Here is a 16,067-nt window from a genome sequence, read left to right as displayed (position 1 = left end):
CAGCAGTAACCCACCTTTGATCAAACTGCTTTTATACAAATGATGTGAGGATGTAAAAGGAGCGTTTTGATTATTTATGAATGTATTGATTTAATATGACAATAATGGGGGTGGGGCCACCAGACCTGTCAACACTGGCTGAGTAACAAAAATATGAACACCAGACGAGAGTTAAACATTTTCATCATTTTCTTCCTGTGACTGAAAATCTCTTTGATTATCTCTGATATCGTCTGTACTGTCGTAGATGTGCATGTCCTCTTACACTCTGATGCCTCTTCCTTCACCTTTCTGCTTAGATAGCTGAGTCACAGCTGTGCTTTACTAACAGTTACTGCTCTGTGTTCACTGTGCTTGGATAATTATTTTCTAGTTCCTGATTTTATTTTTTTTGTCTCCTCAGTCTGTCATGTCCTCATGTCTGTTTATCCACAGTTAAAGTGTCAAGTTCACATATTGCCATCTGAGTCTCAGTGTGTTTTTGTTACTTCCTGTTTTACTTTGATAATCTCCCATTTTGTGTGCGTTATATTGGTGTTCATGTCTCATCAGTCAGATTCTGTTCAGCTGTGTTCCCCAGGTGTGTCCACTCTGCACTAATCTCCTCCTGAGTAAATATTGTCTGTCTCCCTCTGGTCTCTGTCATGTTGTCCCATCAAGCTGTGTTCCTGTGAATTTCATGGGTTCTGTGTCCTCCCAGTTGTTTCCCAGTTTCTTAGTTTCTAGTTTAATGTGTTGCCTGAGGTTTTGTTAGTGGTGCCAAGATGAAGCTTCATGAAGCACTGAAGCTTTCCATCCAACTGGCCACTTATGAGCCGACGCTTCATGACGTGTCACTTGCTCTACTGTGCCATCAAGTGGACAATAAATGTAAAACAGGCAAAGACATTATAATGACATAACTTTGGTGTAAAGTTTTGAATAGAACGAATAGAATAGAATAGAATAAATAGAATAGAAAGAATAGAATTAGTGAATAATGTTTGTGATGGCAGTACATAAATTCCAAATATAATCTTAATCTGTCTTTATGATCTTTATGATACAACATGTAATTTATTTTTATATCATAATAACCTTTTATTTTTATTTAATAAAATCTTTTCCACTGTGTTTTGCTTCAGTCAGTTTCTCTTTTTTTGAGATGATTTCACCTGATTTAGAAAAAACCCTTTCACAGCTCACAGATGAAGCAGGTGTAGCCGAAGAAGCAACAGCAAGTTTATACAAGTTGGGATGAACATTTTCAGTCCTGCCCAGTACTCGTGGGGATTCTTCAGTCTTCCACTGTTTGGTTCACTCAGGTATGTTTGGACCTGCACTGTTGTGTCTGTAATAAAATTTTGAGTCCTCGTCTGCAGGACTGTGGTGTCCAAACTAGGCCTGAAAAACCAAAACCCCTGCACCACTTTTATATTTCATGATTAAAATTAAAACAAAACACAACATGCAGAGAAACAGAATCAACTTTCTGGGTTTGTCCAAAGTTTATTTAACAAATTATACAGCATGTATTAATGTTATATTTTTATTTATTCATACATGATTTGAGTTTATGAACTCTACTACTCCCATAGTTATTTCTTCAGTGTTGTTTTTGGACAGAGACCATTGAAACAGTACAGAAAGTGGGGAGAGAGGGGCTGAGCTGCAGCACAGAGCCTGGGCTGAACACAAACCTGAGACTCTGCAGTACTTTTTACTGCTGCTAGTGTTTCTGTCCTGACAGATGTGATGATATCATCTGTGCTCTGTGATGTGCTGGTGCATGAAAATGTTTGCAGACTTTAGATTGGTCACTGAAAATATAAGACGTGCTGTGGTCGTTATTCTAAATGTGTTCAGAAATGTGGGAAACGATTGAAATACCCTGAAATATCTAAAGATTCAAAGTTCTAACATGGAAGTATTTCAGGCACCAGTGTTCCACTAAAAAAGTCGGGACAGCAGCTTCATCTAAAATGCAGCGTGGTCTTTCAGTCTGATCCCCCCATGTTTGTATGTCAATTTTTTCTGTTATTTGAGACGTCTGTTGATAAACTGATGGGGAGACTGTGCAAGTAAAGCCTTGTTTTGAGTACATTTTCCTCACCAGTTTCCACTTTAGGCACTGAAAACACATATTAGACACCAGCTATTTATTTTGTGATTTATATAAATATATTTCATATAAACAGTCAACATGCAGTAAAAGAAATATCTAAATATGTATTTGTATGTATTATTTCCCATCCACGAGTCTGAAAATAATAATGCTGCTCTATGTTCACTGCTCTCAGCACCTGTTTGTATCACTTCTGCTGATGCTGCTGCAGACCGCTGTGTCTATTTTATATTTGAATTGGCCTTTTATATTTTCTTCTACTGTTTCTATTTTGTCTTATTTCTGTTTAAGAAAGACATGGTACAGAGAGGGTGGAGCTGCCTGCAGCTGTCTGTGGTGCTGAAGCTTTCAAACATTTCATACCAACACTGACTACAACTGTGACCACAGGGGGGCAGCATAGAGCCAGAGAGTGTTAGTGTAGCTGTTCAGCCCTATAGTAAGAAACAAGAAGACTGATGAAGGAAAAGCTTCTTCCACTGGTGTAACACACAGGTTTGTATGAAGTCACACTAACTAACCAGCAGTAACCCACATTTGATATTTTTTGCTGAACTTTTAGAAACAAGACATTTACTGAAGTTTTAGGACCAACAGACTGATGAATAAACCAAGTAAAGCAAAGTAAAGACAAGCTGCACTTTGACTTTTATTAGAACAATTTGCTGGAACTACAGAGTAATGAAGTACTTCAAGGTTTTGTGTGGATGACTTCCAACCTTACTGTACAGCACAGAGCACAGAGGGACAATATATGTAATCAATATATGATGCAGAATGAACAAGTAAAGACTGTAAGCTGAGTCTGAGGCTCATGCAGGACATTTCATAGTGAGGTGTCTTTGGTTGGATTATTCACACATTTACATCAAAGCACCAAACTCATTTCTCACAGATGAAGGTCATTGAATCAGAATAAGACTTTGTCCATCTCCCATCATCGTCACAGCAGGCTGCATAGTGACCAGAATAAGAATCTGACCATCCTTCTGCCCAGAACCTGTCAGAGAGATCAAATCTGATATGAAACTGGACTAAACTCATAACTATTGTCACATTCATATAAATATGCGTCTCTTTTGGAATATTTCCAATATTTGCTGTATTTCTTTCCCAGGTTTCTCGCCCACTTTCCCTCCTTTAGACTTTTCTCTGAGAATCATCATGCACACTAAAACAGCTTTCAAGCTTTGATGAATATGAAATCTTCCTGCTGTAAAAATGGAGAATAAAAAGAAGTCAGAGCTGACTTTCTGCTGTTTGAAACTGTTTTGTCAGCTGTTTACAGACATCACTTTGAAATGTGTGTCTATCAGGTCATATTTACTGAAGCTTCTTCCTTCATATGTTCTGAAGTTTTACAAACACCAAAGAAGAAGAGACAGGAATTCTCTGAAACACTTTTTGTTCTGTGAGAAAAGAAACATTACAGCACAAAAACATGAAGACAAATTGAACAAAGTGAAATGTGTCGGTCGCTGCTTTGAACATGTTTCAATCCTGATTCCTTCAAACTGACTTGTTGTAACTGAACGTCATCACAGACTGCAGATGAAGAGAGTTCAAGCACAGCTGTTCATTCAAAGGAGGATTTCTGCTTTTCTTTACATTCAGTTTGTGGGGCTGTTGGAAAATAGCTCAGCTCATGTATTGCTGATCTATCTTCCAAAACATCAGTGTTTCACTTCTAAATAATAACTCTGGAATAGAAACAAACTAATGTCTCACGTTTGTGTCAGCGCTGATCCGTCCACCCATTCCCATTTATATCCTCCTGATGTCCATTTAGCTTCCAGACCAATCCAAGAGTATCCTCCAAATTCATTGATAAATTCCTGTTTGAGAAGAGACACAAATATTGTCTCCAGTCATAATTCAGCACTTCTGTTGTAGTGACATCATCTTGTGAACATGTCTGAAGGAAGAATAACTGTGATGAAACTTTTCTTCCATTGTGCAGAAATCAGAAAGAGCCAAAGAATCAATGAATATCAGCTCCTCCTGTAGCTCAGTCAGTGTTGCAGTGGAATCAGTGTTAACAAATCATTTGATTCAGTTGGATTGAATCAGAAAAATAATCTGGATTATGAGGATTTCTCTCATTTTATAACATTTCTGTTATTTCAATGTTTTGTGTTGACTTGGTTTCTAAGGATCATCTGAACTGGTTCCCATTTAATCCTGGTTCTTTAACTGCTTTGAATTCCTCTCCTTCATAATTCAATGTGAATCTCCAGTTTGCTGTATTGTAATCGATCCACCTCCCAAATCCTGCAATCATTTCCTGAATGGATTCTCTAATCTTCTCTCATCGGTTATTGTTCATAAAGTCATTTTAGTAGATGAGTCTAATTTACTTATTGATGATCCCTCTAACAACACTGCCACACAATTGATGAACACTGCAGCATCATTTCATGTAGTGCATCATGTTGTCGGCCCCACACATAACGCTGACCTTCCACATGTCTGACCTACTATCCAATCACAGATGTATCATCTTTGACAGGCTTACAGTCAGTGTTGTCTTCCCAGAGACAAACTGCTGTCACTCCCATGTCTTCTAATGACTGTGGACATTTTTAGATTTCTTCACTGGCAACATCAACAGTATCAGGTCAGAGTTCAAGTCTGTACCTCTTCAACCGCCCCAAGTCTCTCCTCCAGTTCTGTTGTTGGAGTTCAAACTCCTTCCTGCTGCCATCTCCCCCTGACTTCTCTCTATTAGAAACCAGTCCCTTTCATTTCAGCTGACTTTCAAACAGCCAGAGTCTTTGTGAGTGGGATCAACCCTCCTTACATCCCACTGTTTTAAATCAAGTTGCTCGTCAGCTCCTTCAGATCTTTGATCAATTCCAACCTGGTTCCAGACAAACCACAGCACTGAAACAGCTTTCATGAAAGTTACTAACCAGATTCTTCTGCGCTGGGATAAAGACTCCATTTGAGTCCTGCTTGACTTCTCTGCAGCCTTCATACTGTTGATGGTGCTCCTCTTATTAACACAGTCAAAGGAGCTTGCAAAGAAAAGCGTCTGGACTTCTTTAAGTTACTTGAAGACGTTTCACCTCTCATCCGAGAAGCTTCTTCAGTTCTAAGGTCAAATGGTGGAGAGTCCCAGATATAAACCTAGTGGGAGTGACCCCCCACAGAGGGACAAAAGGACCCCCTGATGATCCTCTAATCGCCTGAGCCAAGGTGTGGAACTGGGTGTGGGCCCCAATCAGCCAGAGTTTCGGGTGGGTTCATTGTGACCAAAGACCACAACATCACTGTTTTACCAGCTGATAAGGGAAGATGCACCGTGGTCCTAAACACTACAGATTACCACACAAAGATCACTACTCTCCTCAGTGACAACAATACCTACGAAGCCTTAAAGCGAGACCCCACAAGCAGCTACAAAAAGAAAGTTATAGCTTGCCTTCAAGACTTTGAAAAGGACAAAATTATTGACCGCCTCACATATCACCGCCTTTACCCAGGGGATGCCATACCCTGCATCTACGGACTTCCTAAAATCCACAAGGAAGCTGTCCCACTCAGACCCATAGTCAGTAGCATAAACTCAGCCACTTATAACATTGCTAAACACCTTGCTACCATCCTTGCTCCTCTCGTGGGGAACACCCCACACCACATCAAGAACTCCACCGACTTCACCGACAAGGTCCAGAAACTTACCCTGGATCCAGATGAAACCATGGTGTCCTTTGATGTAGTCTCTCTCTTCACTTGCATACCCACCACAGAGGCCGTGGAGACTGTCAGAAAACGACTACAAGAAGACAGCTCCTTGGAGGACAGGACCAACTTCACAAGAAAGGCTCTTGGCTCTTTCAAAGGAAGAGTACCCAGCCACTGGTACAGATATGTGGACGATACCTGGGTCAAAATCAAGGCACAAGAAGTGGAATCCTTCACTGCGCACATTAACGCTGTGGATAAGAACATCAAGTTCACCAGGGAAGACACAAAGGACGACTGTTTGCCTTTCCTGGAATGCGTCGTGCACATTGAAGAGAACGGCAACCTCAACATCGAAGTTTACCGGAAGCCCACACACACGGACCAGTACCTCCTCTTTGACTCCCATCACCCTCTGGAACACAAACTTGGAGTAATTAGGACCCTACACCACCGGGCAGAACAGCCTGAAGGAAAAAAGAAGGAACACACACATGTAAAGGAAGCACTCAAAACGTGCGGCTATCCTAAATGGGCGTTCTTAAAGTCAGCAAAGAGGCAAAGAAAAGAAGACCAGACACCAGCGAGGGAGGATAAGAAGGACAGACGCAACAACATTGTCATCCCCTATGTAGCCGGCGTATCAGAGAAACTCAGGAGAGTTTTCTCCAAGCACGACATCACAGTGTACTTCAGACCAAGCAACACACTCAGACAGAAACTGGTTCACCCAAAAGACAAAACTCCTAAACACAAGCTTAACAATGTGGTGTATGCTGTACAGTGCAGCGAGGAATGTCCAGACCTCTACATTGGAGAGACCAAACAGCCACTTCACAAGTGCATGGCACAACACAGAAGAGCCACCTCCACAGGACAAGACTCAGCAGTCCGTCTGCATCTTAAGGATATGTTCACATTTTGGACAGAGAGGACAGATGGTTTGAAAGAGGAGTGAAAGAAGCATCTATGTCCACTGTGAGCGACCATCTTTGAATATCAAACAGATACTTCATATTAATCAACGTGTGTCCTCATCTGAGTCCCACATGCCTCAGTCCTTGGACCAGTTCTGTTCTCTTTATAAATGCTGCCCCTGTGACATCTGCTTAATGGTTTTAATGGGATCTCCTAGCACTGCTGTGCAGATGACACACACACTAATGCTTTTCTGTCGAGCCTCTCCTGCCTCAGTGAATGCTTCTCTGTCATCACTTCATGGATTTAAACTTCCTTCATCTCAAACTGAAGTTGTGCTGTTTGGCTCAGTTTCTCTGAGGAGGTCAGTCAGTACATCGTCCCCCTCACCAGTAACATCCAATCACCTGTTAAAGATCATTTTGAACCAACAGCTGCATTTTGAGCCTCACATGTCAAAGGTCAGCCAGTCTTGTTTCCTTTAGCTCAGAAATATTGCAAAGATCAAATCTTTACTGTGATTCAATCATCTGGAACTTTGAGTTCATACTTTCTCCTGCCTGATTATTGTAATTCACTTTTCACCTGCATTTCTCAGTCCTCCATAGTTGGTCTGCAGTTAGTGCAGAACTCAGCAGCAAGGCTGCAAACAAAACCTGGCCTGCAGTCTCATATCTCACCTATTCTTGCTTCTCTTCACTGGCTTACAGTGAACTTCAGAATCCTCTTTTAAATCCTGTTATGAACATATAAAGCTGTGCATGAACAGGCCCCTGCTTATATAGCAGAGCTTCTTGGACCTTATCACTGCAGCCGGCCTCTCTGATCATCTAATCAGCGTCTCCCAACTGTCCCTCGCTCTGATTTGAACACCAGAGGCCATCGTGCTTTTGAGCTTGTTGCAGCCAAACTGTGGAACAGCCTTCCTCAGACTATCAGGTCAGCTGACTGTTAACGGCTGAAACTCATTTTTACAGGTTAGCTCTCCCTCAATCTTTTCCCCTTTATTTTCCTCCATAGTTTCTAACTGTTGTGTTTCTGATGGAATGAATGTGCTGCTTTGTTTATGTGTCTGTATGTTTGCACATGTATACTTATCATCAATGTGTGGCTTTAATTCACAGTATGAAGAACTTTGTAACTCACTGTCAGCTCCATCAAAGATCACACAGACATGAACAAACACACCCACCTGTTCCTCTTTGCTGTTTATCATCACCAGATCAGCTCCTTTATCCTGACAGGCTCTCCTGCTGTCAGACCAAGTTTTCTTCTCAGTGTATTTAAAGTAAAACTTGCTTCCAAACCTCGTCCATTCTTCTGGACACCACTTCCCTTAAAGTCAAACACATGTTTTAAAGTCAGACTTTGTGTCCTGTTGTATCACATGAATCTTTGGTTCCTGTCATTTTCCCTGTAAATGCTTCATTTAAACTCAGGTTTTCTCTCTTATTCATAATGAACTGAAACTTACATTTATACAGAGAAACTGTTACACAGCATCAAACATTTAGGATTCAAAACAAAGACACAATCAGGTTATCACTGTGTAACACTGATGTTTTCTATCAGTTATTCAAACTTTATTACCTTCTATCTTCTCCTTCAGCTTCTTCACTTCTTCCTGTAACTGACTGTTGAGTCGTTTTGTTTCTGTAGAAAAAAACATGTTAAAAAATGTAAATATAAATTTTATCTGACATTAGTATTTTCTTGTTAATTTTAAAAACTTTCTTACCTTGATGTTCAGTCTGTAGCTCGTTGTAACTGTGGTTCAGTTTATTGTGTTTGAAGTGAAGTCTTTTGTTTTCACTCTTGTTCAAAGCATCTGAAATATTTCAGTGAAACCAAAATAAAATAAAATAAAATGAGTGAAACGTTGAACAGAAATAATCTTCTTCCTCTGCTTTGTCAAATATCAATAAGAGTCAGAAACTTGCAGCCATTGCTCTTTAACATGTCCTGTGGGTGGAGGTGTTAGAACTACAGGAAATCTGATGAGCTAAATACGTATCAACTGTGAACAAAAACCACTGACAAGATTCAGAATAATTGTGCTTCAGTGTGGAGGAAGAAGGTGAAGAGTCAAACAGCATTTCTACACCTGTAGTCAGAGATGTTATCTATATGCTTTGAAAGAATAGATTCTGACTCATGTGACATGTGCCTGTTCTCACTGAAAATATGTCTTTTTACATTCAGTCAAAGCTGCTCTGAGGCTTCAACACTTCCTCTTTCTGCTTATTTATAATTAATAAATGTTTCTTCCTGCAGCTTCCAGGAACTTCCTGCTTTCAGACGTCCTTTTGCAGGCGTCTCTGTTCTCACATCATAGATTTGTGATGTTTCTGCTGATCCAGCATTAAGTCTGTCACAGCTCCACCAGGAGCTAAAGGTCAGCTGAAGATCATCAACTGATTTAAAACATAGAATCAAACCACCTTAAAATCCAAACATCAGCAGCTGCTGGGAGTTTTCTCTGTGTTGTTGTTTTTGTTATTGTGGAGTCTTTACCTGATAATATAAAGAACCTCAAGGCAACTGTTGTTGTGATTTGATGTAATAAAAAAAGATTAATTGATGTATCCCAGCAGATGAATGGAGCTAACATTGGCTTGTTAGCTACCTGCTTAATACACCACGTGAACTAACTAGTCGCACAATGACAGACGGCCACTGTCTAACATAGTGTGGCTGCACCTGCATCAGTCTGCAGCAGATGCTGCTGCCTGTCTGCTTTGTTGATGTAATCACAGAATCAGCGTGTTGAGTGAAGAGTTTGAAGGAACAACAAGAACATTCACTCCACAACACACACAAGATATGAGCCAGGAATCATGCACACAGACACACACCTGCTAATCAGTGCTAAGTAACAGACTGATGAAATACTAGAAGCTCAGTCAGCAAAACCAACGTGTTGGTCAGGCTGTACCACACAGCAGCTCATATTATTGATCAGAGAATTCCATTTAAAATGCCACCGTGCAGTTTTTATGAAGAGGAAACTATCCTTAGAGACCAAAACTCATTTGGTCCTGAATGGAAACATGTTTTTACTGCAGCAAAGGTGCTCATTTTAACATGGGAGTCTGTGGGGACTGACTCGCTTTCAGCATCAGCCTCCAGTGGTCATTAAAGGAACTGCAGTGTTTGCTGCTTCTGTGTTGGCTTCATGTACTTCCTGTATTTGCTGTGGCAGAAGGAGACGTTCTGGTTGTGAAGCTGCATGTTTGTTGGCTGCTGGGATTCAGTATCAGTCATACATTCATTTGCAGGAGAAGTTCAGAGGTTGTATCTTATCTTACAGCATATGGACAGGATGATGATCCCAGCTAACATCAGGAGGCACAGCACTCTTAGACCCAGTGTAGCACATCTGAAAGAGCCCTTCAGGACTGAAGGAGGATTCCGAGTCTGTGGTCCTGTTAGAAAGCAGTGTGGATGTTGGTTTGTGCTTATTTCCTGTCAGTCTGTGGTTAACAGACCTGTGGTTGTGGTTGTATCAGCTTAATGTCAAAAAAGGGCCGGTTGCCAAAAAACAAAGGAAATATAACATCTGCGCTGTGACTGAAAGAAGTTCCTGTTAATCAATAAGTGACGTACAAACTATTGTGGGAAAGAATTTAAATTAAAAAGGTTCATACAGCAAATGGAGAAACAGATGTTTGATGGGCTGCAGTAATTTGGCATTAAAAGCTGACTGTAACAAACTGGAAGTACATTTAGATTCATAATTGACTTACCTCCTTCCTGCGACTGAAAATGATCATAACTATCTCTGATCTCATCTGTACTCTCGTAGATATCCACCTCCCTCTGCTCCCACTCTGCTCCGTCCTCCTTTCTGCTGTATCTCACCTTCTTTGATAGATCTGGTTTGGCATAAATATCTGAGGACATGTTGAGAGGACTGAGACGCTGAGCAGGAGTTTAAACTGTACTCTAACAGTTCTGCAGTACTGACCCTGGAAGATATCGAGCTGTTTTATTCTTGTCCAGCCTTCTGTCTGCTTTCAGGCAGGAAGAAGCTTTGAGGAAGTGGCAGCGTGTAAGGAAACACAGACCGTGTGATTAATTTGCATAAAAATGTCTTAACTGCATTTTGTGTTTCTCTTAACTACAGATAAAACTCTGTGTTGTACAATATGTGTACTTTGTTGAGCTTTTGACTGAGTTTGCATAAAGCAGAAAATGTATAAACTCTTCTTTTTCTAAAGACGTTGAACGTTCACACATAAAAGCACAAACACAGTCACACCTCAGTGTCACAGTTGGTTCGACCCAGGAAATGTTATTTTGTCAGTTACAGTTTGTTTTCTTGCTGTTGCCTTATAGAGAAACAAACTGTAGAACTGTTGAGGTTCATCCAGTCGATGTGGAAAGTTTGAACCACGTCTCAAACACTCTTTAAATGAACAACAATTAAATTTAGCTTCACTGCTGACCGAAGATTTTAAAAAGAACAAGATGTTTGTGTTCATTCATTTGTGTTTTTCCCTTTTTAGGTCACTCTGTAACTTTTCCTTTCAATTCTACATTTTGCACTTTCAGGAAAACTGATGCAGTTCATTTTTTGTGTTCTTTGATTTGATTTTCAAAGGAATACAGAAGTACTTGTGTGAAAAAGTGTCCAACATAAGGAGGAAAAGTTTTTTGAAATTACAGTGCACTTAAATGTTGCACATCTTACTGTGAGGTCACCAGGAAATACTCCTTGTTGTTGGGCCGTCCTGGTTAACACACCTCTGCAACATTACATGAGAGTCGGGTACTCGGCCTCTGGATTTGTAAATCTGGGCTGGTGGGTTCAAACTTCAGGAGATCACACTCCTCAGCCTCCCTGAGAAGGTTTATGTCAGAATATTGAAGGAGAAACTCCATCCAATTGTGAAATCTCAAATTCAGAGCAACAATGTGGTTTCCATCCTGGTCATGCAGCACTGGACGAGCTCTTCATTCACTCCAGGATGTGTGGGAGTGATGTCGTCCAGCTTACTGTAGGTTGGTTGAAGTTGAGTGTGAAGTAGTTGGGATGACATTTAGCACCTTCAATTCTGAGGTTCTCAGCTGGAAAAGGGTGTTGTGCCTGTTTAAGGCTGGAAATGAGTTTCTTCCAAGTAAAGAAGTTAATGAATCCTTGAATTTTGTTCTCGAGTGAGAAAAGAAAGCAGCAGGATGTTAGAAGCCAGATTGGTGCAGTGATCCTGTCTGTTGGGGTGAAGAGAGAGCTGAGCATGAAAGTGCTGCTGATTTATCAGATGAGCTACATTCTTACCTTCACCTCAGTAATGAACACAAGCTGTGAGTACTGACTGAAAGAGTGAGATACAAGGGGTGGAAACAAGCTTCTACCTAAAGGTGTCTGTGGGCTCAGAGCTGGAGCTCCTCCACACTGAAAGCACCTGACTAGGATTACACCTGTGTGCTACTTAGGTGTTGGAGGTTTGTCCAACTGGAGGACACACATTGTCTTAATCATTCAATTCAGTTTTACTTCTACAGCTCCAAATCACAGCAACAGCCTCAAGGTGCTTTATGTTGTGAGGTCGACCCTACAATAACATTACAGTAACAATTTTGCTGTTTGTGTGTTTTCCAGTGAAGTAGGAGAAACACTGCAGTGTGGGAACAGGAACTAAACACAATCAGGTCTGCAGCATCAAATCATTTCACTTCCAATGTTCAAAATCAAACATCTAACATATTGGAATCAAATTCCTCACAGCGTGTCATGATTCCCACCACAATCAGCAGATACAGCACTCCCAGGTTCACTTCAAAAGCTCTGAACCAGCTTCTTCTCACAGCTGGAAGCTTCTTCTCGGTGTGAACATCTACAAAGATAAAACAAAAAGTCCATTTATGAAGCACTAATGAGAGACTTTGGAGCTTTTTATTAATCCTCACTGTAGGAATGATCCCAGTAGAAAGTAAATCAGATTTACCAAACAAATTAGTCGAGTTTGTTAAAAAGTTACAGGAACTCAAACAAGGACAAAGTAACATTAGTCCATTCCAGCTGTTGTGATCGGTCGGTGCATTTCTGGCCACTTCTTGGTCGCAGCTTTTGAATAGATCAGTGAGAGAAAAACAATCCTCCTCTCAATATAAGGACTAAATGACCAAAACTATCCTGATGGACGTGAGGGAACGTAGAAAGAAGTGTAGAAACCTGAGGGACAAATATGGAGGAGAGTCCCAGAATATTAGTTTGTATGATGATCATCTGCACGCGGGTCAGAGCTGTGAGGAAAGTGTAATGCTGAGGAACAACCATGAACTGTGGAAACTTTAAAGCTGATTTATAACAGAGTGGTGCTGGGTGTGTGTTACTCTGTGTTTGTGCTTCAGTTACACTCAGTTAGCTTTCTGCTAGCTGTTTCCATCAGTTTGCTTCTCTCCTCTCTACACTCACTCATACTGCATTTTGATGCAGCTGAACTCACAATGAATCTGCATCTTTCTGTTCCTGTTGTCAGACCACAGAACAACTATGACCTACTGATTTAAACGTGCTGCATTAACTACAGGGGGAAGCTGCTAACACACTGGAGCTGCATACCAAGCTGCTGCTCTGCACCTCTGAAAGACGCATTTTTGGAAGCACAACATTGTCGGACAAACTCGACATTCACATATGTTTAAAACAATGACTGTGTGGACAATCTGGCTGTATTTACAGTCATGTTATCACTTGGAGAGGAAGCAGAAAGAGCTGTGCTGCTCCTATTGGCTGCTTCTCTCTGCCACTCACAGACCTCTTCCTGAAAGCAGAGCAGCAGCTGAACCAGTTGGACTTGAAGCCACAGACACTGAAACAGTCAGACGGTTAGAAACGGAGCTCCTAACTGGGAGTAAACAGGCCCAGTGCAACAAATGATCTGTGTGCCAGTTTGGACTGGAAACATATTCTGGGCACATGTGACACGAACACTAATATGTCTTAAAGTGGTCGGATATCAGAGCTTTAAAAGACACTGAACAACACTTTCATCACCAACATTTTCTTTGGTTTGGTCACTTTGATGATTTCCTGCTTACCAGCTTCTTGTAGGCCAACGTCAGGGTGCTGCTCTCCATCATCTAACACCTCCACCTCACTTTGCTCTCTCACTCCTCCATCCTCTTGGGACCCTCTGCTGTATTTCACCCTGAAATCTTCAACACTTTGAATTTCTGTAGACATTTTGAGCTGAAAGATCTTTGAGCAGCTTCACCGTCTGTCTGTGTCTTTAAGTCCGACAGCTTTGAAGAGAAAACAAAGAGGAAGTAAAACAGGACGAGTCACAGTTCTTCTGACACGTCAGGAGGCATCAAACTGTCAGTTATGTACAAATGAAAACAACATTCAACAAGATCTGAAGTTCAGTTACAAGAATGTAAAACACTGGAAGAAGTTTTGTTTTTAATATTTTCTATCACAGAGATAATAAGCTTTAACTCAGCAGCTGCAGTATGTTTGTAATAACACGGCTTTGTTAGACGCTGCCTTCTACAAACTGTAAGTACATCGAAGCAGCAGAGAGAAGAAGTGTTTGTGACACAGGAAATATGTCAGAGTGAACTATTTATTCATCTTTATTTTTACCAGCACAGAAACTAACAGGGCAGCGTGGTGCTGCAGTGGTGAGCACCATCACTTCTCAGAAAGAGAGTTCCTGTTTTGGGTGGAGTCTTTCTGTGTGGAGGCTCATGGTCCTGGTCTGTGAGCCAGCGTTTGTGTTTGACGTCTGATTCTGGTTCATTTCATGTTCTGAAGTGAAGTTTTGGTCATGATTGTTGTGTCTCTGTTTGTGTCCCAGGTCTTAGTTTGTTATCTAGCCTCAGGTTTTCTGTTATCATCCCTCCTCTGTGTCCCCGCCCTCTTCCTGTGTTAGTATCTCTCTGTGAAGTCAGTCTTGTCTCCATGCTGATTGGCCTGTTCCCCAGTCGTGTCTCTGTTTCTCTCCCTCCCTCTGTTCCCTGTGTTCAGTCAGTCTGTGTCTCAGTGTGTGTTTCTGCTGTTTCCTGTTTTACTCTGACAGTCTCTCGTCCTGTGTGCATCTTGTTTAGTTTTGCTTCCTGGTCTCGTTAGTTTGATTATGTTCAGCTTTGTTCCCACCTGTGATCTGTTCCCTTGTGTTTCTTCTCACAGCCTCCTTCATTCCCTCCAGCTGTGTGTTCGTCTGTTTAGTATTTCTTGGTCTAGTTATGGTGTTTTTGTAGTCAGTAATAAATTGTCTTTAAGTTTGGTTTCTGTCTCCGACTCCCACATTTTATCTGCTATCCTGCCTTGCCTCACACGGCGGTACATGACAGGAGATCTCGAGCACTAAAATAAAGCAGCAGACTCCGACCTACAAGTGGCAGCAAGTAGCCGTTTCCTTTCTTGAGGAAAAGCTGAAGTGGAAGCGTTGGCTCACCCCTGGTAGGAGCACATTTTCAGTGGTACTCACCGGGCTCTAAGGGGTCCTCAAAGACGCCGTGTTCGTCCACCTGCTGCCCCGCCTGCACCTGATGCTCTGCAGCTGAAAGTGGGCATCATCCACCCATCTCTGGTTGCTCACGGTTGTTGATCAGCCTCTCCGCTGCCCGCTCATTGGCCTGCCTCCTCATGAGCTCTTCCACCTCGATCCTCAAAGAGTTTCCTTTCTGGGGCCATCAGAGGCTCAATTATCCGGTTTCCCTTTTTCCTTCACCAAGAAGAAAAAAGTGCAGATTTCCTTCTCACGTGGAGCAACAACCTATCACCAGCTGCCGACTCCACCTGGATGATGCCGTTTTGCTCGCCGGAGATTTTACGGGCTGGCTCATCACAGGCTCTTCAGCTGGAATGATGTTGCATCAGCAGCTCCAAACTCTCCTGTTTCCTCAGGCCGGAGGAGACGACGCTCCTACTATCCTCCCTCTGTGAGTAAAACTGACGATTAGACTCTGCTCTTTGTTCCCACCTGTGGTCTGTTCCCTTATTGTTTGTATTCATTGTCTGCATTCCCTTGTGTTGCTTGTTGTTGGGTCTGAACATACGACCCTGCTGGATTCAGACCACGAGAGACTGCAAACAGAACACAAGAGCCACTGGTACGGTTTGCTTGCAAGGGGAGATTGCCTCCCAGAACTGACACAAGCTCCCTGTAGCCAACTCCAAACTCCCCTCGCAGCCTTTTATTCAGAGAACACACACTGTGAATGTGTTTGTATGTGTGTGTGTGTCTCTGTAAACGTGACTTCCTGCTACACAACATCTGTTTACAACCGTTTAACAACATCCCTATTCATAAAAGGGTCGTCTCCCCCCACCCTGTATATGGCTTAACCCCCTTAATGGTCCACCATATACAAGCATAGGTGAGCCCATGAAGGGCAGGAAGTGGAC

General features: G+C 41.8%; 1 protein-coding gene across 4 annotated transcripts in view; it reads right to left on the bottom strand.

Moving 5' to 3' along the window:
- LOC146643057 (C-type lectin domain family 12 member B-like) overlaps window positions 1–15,787 on the bottom strand; it is a 28,750-nt gene extending 12,963 nt beyond the window's left edge. The window contains exons 1-8 of one of the 4 annotated variants that reach the window (XM_085395265.1): window positions 15,148–15,787; window positions 13,754–13,957; window positions 12,436–12,546; window positions 8,448–8,537; window positions 8,300–8,362; window positions 7,902–8,044; window positions 3,833–3,939; window positions 2,709–3,104 (exon numbers count right to left, since the gene is read on the bottom strand). In XM_085395265.1, the coding sequence (XP_085251391.1) occupies window positions 2,987–3,104; window positions 3,833–3,939; window positions 7,902–8,044; window positions 8,300–8,362; window positions 8,448–8,537; window positions 12,436–12,546; window positions 13,754–13,898 (777 nt within the window). In that variant the 5' untranslated portion in view covers window positions 13,899–13,957; window positions 15,148–15,787 and the 3' untranslated portion in view covers window positions 2,709–2,986. Of the gene's footprint in view, window positions 1–2,708; window positions 3,105–3,832; window positions 3,940–7,010; window positions 8,045–8,299; window positions 8,363–8,447; window positions 8,538–10,017; window positions 10,135–10,455; window positions 10,794–12,435; window positions 12,547–13,753; window positions 13,958–15,147 lie in introns of those variants that run through there. The other 3 variants (XM_085395264.1, XM_085395267.1, XM_085395263.1) reach the window with 3 other exon arrangements.
- Between the last annotated feature and the right edge of the window lie 280 nt (window positions 15,788–16,067).

The sequence above is a fragment of the Rhamphochromis longiceps genome, linkage group LG22 (assembly GCF_057381845.1).
Source record: "Rhamphochromis longiceps isolate RC_006_pf linkage group LG22, R_longiceps_female_GT1.1, whole genome shotgun sequence".
Classification (NCBI taxonomy): Eukaryota; Metazoa; Chordata; class Actinopteri; order Cichliformes; family Cichlidae; genus Rhamphochromis; species Rhamphochromis longiceps.
The sequence above is the reverse complement of the archived record's forward strand: the minus strand, read 5'-3'. Positions and strand labels throughout refer to the sequence as shown.